General features: G+C 50.4%; 1 protein-coding gene across 2 annotated transcripts in view; it reads left to right on the top strand.

Annotated features, from left to right (window-relative positions):
* The window catches only part of GSDME (gasdermin E), a 99205-nt gene that overhangs the window by 44232 nt on the left and 49042 nt on the right, over positions 1-5931 (top strand). For both annotated transcript variants that reach the window (XM_045288803.1, XM_045288802.1), the window contains exon 5: positions 2498-2618. In XM_045288803.1, the coding sequence (XP_045144738.1) occupies positions 2498-2618 (121 nt within the window). The remainder of the gene's footprint in view (positions 1-2497; positions 2619-5931) is intronic.

Genomic DNA, 5931 nt, shown 5'->3' with positions numbered 1-5931 from the left:
CACCCCCTACCCCCACAGCAGAATGAAACACTGCCCGGTCTTGCACCAGCCTCACAATTGTTATGTGACAACCCATTGTTTGCAACCGTGTGTCAATCCATCTTGTCCAGAGGCTCCTCTTTTTCAAAGAACCTCTACTTTACCAAGTACGGTGGCCTTTTCCAGGGACTGGTCTCTCCTGTTAGCACGTCCAAAGTACGCGGGACAAAGCCGGCTGTCCTCCCTGCATAGGCGCCCTCCGGCTGTGCATCTGGCTCCAGTACGGACGGATGCGTTCTCTGGCCGCCAGCGTCCTCTCAGTGTTCATTGCCAACATCAGGATCCAGACACACCGGTCCTTCTGTGGTCTTCCTTATTCACTGCCCAGCTCGCATCGAGTTAGGGTCAGGAAAAATCAGTTTATCTATCAATGGACATATCTGGATTAAGTTAGAGATCATCTTCCCAAGCTGCCCCATGAGCTAGAATTGGGTTTCAGTGGTCATCAGCGCAAACTTTCCCTCCAGTTTGCCATGGTGCCTGGTGTTTCTTGAGGTAAAACTTTATGTATATATATTTTGTTTGTTTTGTTGTGACTATACATAGCCCAATACACCGACTCCACATGTTCTACATGTACAATTCCATATTAACTATATTCTTCTAGTTCTGCTGCCTTTTGCCTTCCTCTTCCAACTGTCCTTTCCCTCTGGGCGGAAACACACAGCCCCCCAACTTTCCTGTTTGATCTTTTGCGTTGCTGCCGTTCACTGATCCCGTGTCGCCAGATCTTGAAAAACCACCAACCTGAAGGAAGGCAGACATTCTGTACTTCTTACACTGAGCTGTTGCTGGATCTCAAGACGACCCCAGGGGGTAGTTTTGGTTTCAAGTTCAAGATGATCTCAGGGTAATGGCTTTAGGGGTTTATTCTGAAGTCTTGGGGTTAGCTGTTGACTGTTTTCTAGAAGACTTAGGAGAATTATAAGAGGGAGTGTCTGCAAGTTCATGGGAAAATGGAATGAAAAGATCATGGAATTTTCCCACGAACTTTTTGAAGCTACCCTCTTGTATTTGGAAGGAGTGGAGGGAAAACAGGTGTGGAACTAGGATTCTCCCTGGGGAGGCCTGGCCAGGCCGACTGGGCAGCAGTGACAGGGAGGTGCCTGATGGGGTCCTGCTGCTGCTTCGGCCCACTTTCTCCACCCACGGAAGTCCTAGAATATACGGATCTGCCAGGCGGCTGGGTGCTTAGCTCTTGACCCCTAAGCATCACACTCTGACCAAGGTCAAGTTGCCAAAAAAAAAAAAAGCTCTGTGATCTTGGGTCAACCAATAGAGCCTTTCATCTTTCCCTCCCTAGGGAATTGTGGGGGAGGGATCCTAGTTGTGACTCTCTGCAGGGATTCATTTGGGGACCTAATCTTTTTTTTTTTAATTAAAAATTTTTTTTGAATCGGTTTATTAGGGGCTCATATAACTCTTATCACAATCCATACATACACCAATTGTGTAAAGCACATTTGTACATTCATTGCCCTCATCATTCTCAAAACATCCACTCTCTACCCAAGCCCCTAGCATCAGCTCCTCATTTTTCCCCTCCCTCATGATAATTTGATAATCACTTTGATAATTTACAAATTATTATTTTGTCATATCTTGTACTGTCCGACGTCTCCCTTCACCCACTTTTCTGTTGTCTGTCCCCCTGGGAGGAGGTTGTATGTAGATACTTGTAATCGGTTCCCCCTTTCCAACCCACCCTCCCTCCACTCTCCCAGTATTGCTACTCACACCACTGGTCCTGAAGGGATCATCCACCCTGGATTCCCTGTGTTTCCAGTTCCTATCTGTACCAGTGTCCATCTTCTGATCTAGTCAAATTGTAAGGTAGAATTGGGATCATGATAGTGGAGAAGGAGGAAGCATTTAGGAACTAGAGGAAAGTTGTATGTTTCATCGTTGCTACCTTGCACCCTGACTGGCTCGTCTCCTCCCCGAGACCCTTTTGTAAGGGGATGGGGACCTACTTTTTTGGTCATCCTTCCCTCATCCTACTCTTCCCCCTCCAGTGACCCCACTCTTCTTTTGTGTACCACCAGGCGAGCCCATCGGAATGAGGAGCTTGGGGGTTCTGGCTCCACTGGCTTTCCTCCTCCGGCTTTGCTTTTGTTTAGAATCTCCTTCAGACTCCCAAGTGGGCTCCAGGGCCTGGGTGGGGGAGACTGGGGAGCAATCTGGCGTGCCTTCTTTACTCGGCACCACCAACCTCACTGTGTCCCCTCTGCCTTGAGTTTGGGGACCAGCGTTTTTGGTCAACACTTTTTGGAATTTGTGGTGAGTCTGATGCTAACAAGACTTAAGTCCTAGCCTCTGCCTTCGGGCTCCTCTTCCCCACTTGGCTCTGTGGACATTGTCTGAGCACCTGTGTGCCAGGCATGAGGCTGGCCCCATGGTGGAGTCTAGACAGGCTGGTGACCTGTGTCCTGGTACAAAAGAGTCTTCTCTCCCACAGGTGTTAGCGAAGGAGGATGGGAACTTGGTCCAGGATTCCAACGTGGTGCTGGAGATCCCCGCTTCCACCACCATCGCCTACAGTGTCATCGAGTTATATGTGACACTGGACGGCCAGTTTGGTGAGTGCTGGCCTCTTGCCTGGGCTCTCTCAAGTTGGTTGAAGAAGGGCACCTATTGTTCCCCCGCGGCACAGCTCGTAGATGATCCCATACTGCTTTGAGGGACCATGGGGAGAAAAGCAAGAGAAAGCAGAAGCAGACGCCCATGACCTGGCCCCTGGACCCATGGGATACATTAGGTAGGCCTCGGGAAGGGGATTGAGGAGCAGCTCGGACTTCTTACTCCAGATACGTAAAGTTCCACCCGGGTGGCCCAGACTGGCATCCACCCCAGCACCGCCACACCCTATGAGGTCTCAGGCTGCTCACCCTTCTCTACACAGAAGGTGTGAGGGTTTGATTCGATCAGGCACATGAAATACTGGGCACAGGGCCCCTTCTGAACTGTCCACTTTCGCTATTAATAATCGTATCATTGGTATTATTCCTCCCCACCTCTCCATAGCCCGCTGCTACCCACTCGAGTTTGACTCATCGTGACCCTACAGGACAGAATACAGCTTCTTAGGGTTTCCCACACTGCCTTGTCTTCCTCCTGCAAAGCAGCTGGTGGGTTTGAACTGCCAACACGTTGCATCACCAGAAGTACCGAACTGATCCTCTTCTGCTAGTTACAAGCTTGGCAATCTGGGCTGTTGCCATCAAGTCGAATCTGACTTGTAGAGACCCTGTGTAAGGTTTCTGGGACTGGGACTCTTTACAGGAGCAGCCTCATCTTTCTCCCATGGAGGAGCTGGCGGGTTTGAACCACTGACCTTCATTACCAAACCCCCACAGCACCACCAGGGTTCCTTGTCCGTTGCCATTGTTTGGAGAAAGCAGGGCCTTTGCTTTAGCTGTTGTCTGCTGACTGACGTGCTCATTCACCGCTCACTGCCCATTCCCCAAGAAAACTGGCCACTTCTTGAGGATGTGAACACATCAATTTAAAGGGATAAATCATTGTGAATATTTTAGGTATGAAAACGATAAGTATAGTCACATTTATTTTTAAAAGACTCCTTATTTTGAAACGATTTCTCCTGAAATACATATCAATGAAATGTCTGGGGTTTGATTAAAATATGTGAGTGTGAGTGGAGTGTAAGGGGTCTGTGCCTGTTGGGGAGAAGGACGACTGGCCATCGTCCCCGGGTTGTTGAAGCTAGACCATGGATCAGTCTGCTGCTCTCTCGGTTCTTGTTCAGCTTGGGACTGAGCTTAATAACAACATGTGCTATAGCGCGTGTCTGCTCTCGACGCCCACTCTTCTTTTTTTCTCTAGTCAAGAGGCAAGACCAGGAGGGCATCTTGAATTAATTAGCTTCTGGCACGTAGGAAGCCCTCTCAGAGTGACCAGATGGTTCAGTGACAACTACAGGGGCTCGGAGAAGACCAGCATGTGAACTGGCACCCTGTTTGCACATGACTATTGAAAAGGCAGTGGGTGTTTGAGCTTCAGTGGCAGAGACAGCCCTGGAGGCTGACCTTTCTTAGGCATGTGCCCCTGTTTCACTAATGTGGCAGCCTGCCTCTAGGTAGGTGACATGATTTGCCCGATGACATAAAGAGGAGGTGTTGATGTTAAGAAACAGGTTTAGAGAAGTAAGTCCTGGGCCACACACTCACTCACTCACTCACTCACTCAAACTGTTGGCTCACAGTGACTCCCTGTGGGTGTCCGAGACTGTCACTATTGACGGGAGTAGAAAGCCCAGCCTTTCTCCCTTGGAGCTGCTGGTGGTTTCGAACTGCTGACCATGCGGATGGCAGCCCAGTGTGTAACCACGACACCACCAGGGCTCCACAAGTCAGGGCCACAGACGGCATGAGAAGAATCGTGTTTCCAAATCCTCATGTCATCCTGGGCATTGTGGAAACATTTTATCCTCCTTTTGGAAAGAAAGGTATTTACCATTCTTTGTGAAAGGATGAGTCCTGCGACCCTTGTTCCCATCCATATAGTGTTACCACCTGTGCTGGTTCAACTGCCCCCTCACTGCAGGGGAATGTGTTGTGTTTATAAAAAGACATCCCAGTTTACTCGTGGCCGACAAAGAAAAACCAAGAAGAATCTGAAGTTCAAAAGTGTGGATGAACTGGAATGCTAATGCGAACAGGAAAAATTATGAGTTGATGCCCTTTTAGAAACTTAATCTCCCTCTTAGAAAACTAGGGAATTGTGTGTGTTGCATAGCAACCAAGTCTCTTGACTGGCAGAGTTGGGAACAACAGTGTCAGGCTCAGAGACGGCAGCCGACACACTGACTTGAATGAATGTCTGGGTCTCCACAACCCGGACCATCATCTAGCCGCCCACATCAGGCTCCTGGACGGGCTCCCTTCTGAGTCCTCCCTTCTAGACTCCAACTGCGATTTTGTCCCCTTCTGGTGATGGTTCTGCTTTACTGAGATTGTTCTGAAGACTTTGCTGTGGAGGTCTTGACTGAAGCCCAGATTTTGAGGTCTTTGGAAATCTTAGCTCCACCTGCGAACTCTCTGGACCCTTTGGTGACCTGGGGCCAGAGTCACAAGCCACTTCTTCTTTGCTCAGGGAGGCAGCTGTGCTCTGCCAGGCCTGCAGCTTTAGGGCAGCCCGTGGCTCCCTCCTGGGCCTCTAAGACACAGCATTGCCCTGCTCAGCCCGTGGCTCCCTCCTGGGCCTCTAAGACACAGCACTGCCCTGCTCAGCCCGTGGCGCCCTCCTGGGCCTCTAAGACACAGCACTGCCCTGCTCAGCCCGTGGCGCCCTCCTGGGCCTCTAAGACACAGCATTGTCCTGCTCAGCCCGTGGCGCCCTCCTGGGCCTCTAAGACACAGCACTGCCCTGCTCAGCCCGTGGCTCCCTCCTGGGCCTCTAAGACACAGCATTGCCCTGCTCTGGGTCCTCTTGTTTGCATTTCAATGTCAAGCCCTTTTTTTAGCTTGCTTCCGCTGTCTTTGAAAATAAACTCCTCTTTGTGCTGCTGAGACAAGAGGTACCCTGGGGGGTTTCTCAGCAATCCCTTTGGCTTCTCTCCTACATGCTGCCCTTAGAAGCAGCGCTCTGGCTCTTTCCCACTGCTGGAGCGGCGCTGTTCCCTGTGACTCACTGCCAGGTTTTCAAAGCAGTTCTGCTTTTCTTGCCCATCTGTGTTTTCGATCACTCCTGCCATAGAATGTTCTGGTTCAGCGTTCATACACATAGACTCATAGGAACTGCAAGGAAGGGCCGTCTAGAGACGGCCTGATCTCTCCTCCTCCCCACTGGGTGGCATTGCATCTGCCAGGGGTCCTGTGTATCCTTTGCATCGGTGAGAGGAGGTGAGGGGATATCTGGAGGGGGGTGCTCAGG

This window comes from Echinops telfairi, unplaced genomic scaffold (assembly GCF_000313985.2).
Source record: "Echinops telfairi isolate 266 unplaced genomic scaffold, ASM31398v2 ScPeMD7_23;HRSCAF=83, whole genome shotgun sequence".
In the NCBI taxonomy this organism is placed as follows: domain Eukaryota; kingdom Metazoa; phylum Chordata; class Mammalia; order Afrosoricida; family Tenrecidae; genus Echinops; species Echinops telfairi.
The sequence above is the reverse complement of the archived record's forward strand: the minus strand, read 5'-3'. Positions and strand labels throughout refer to the sequence as shown.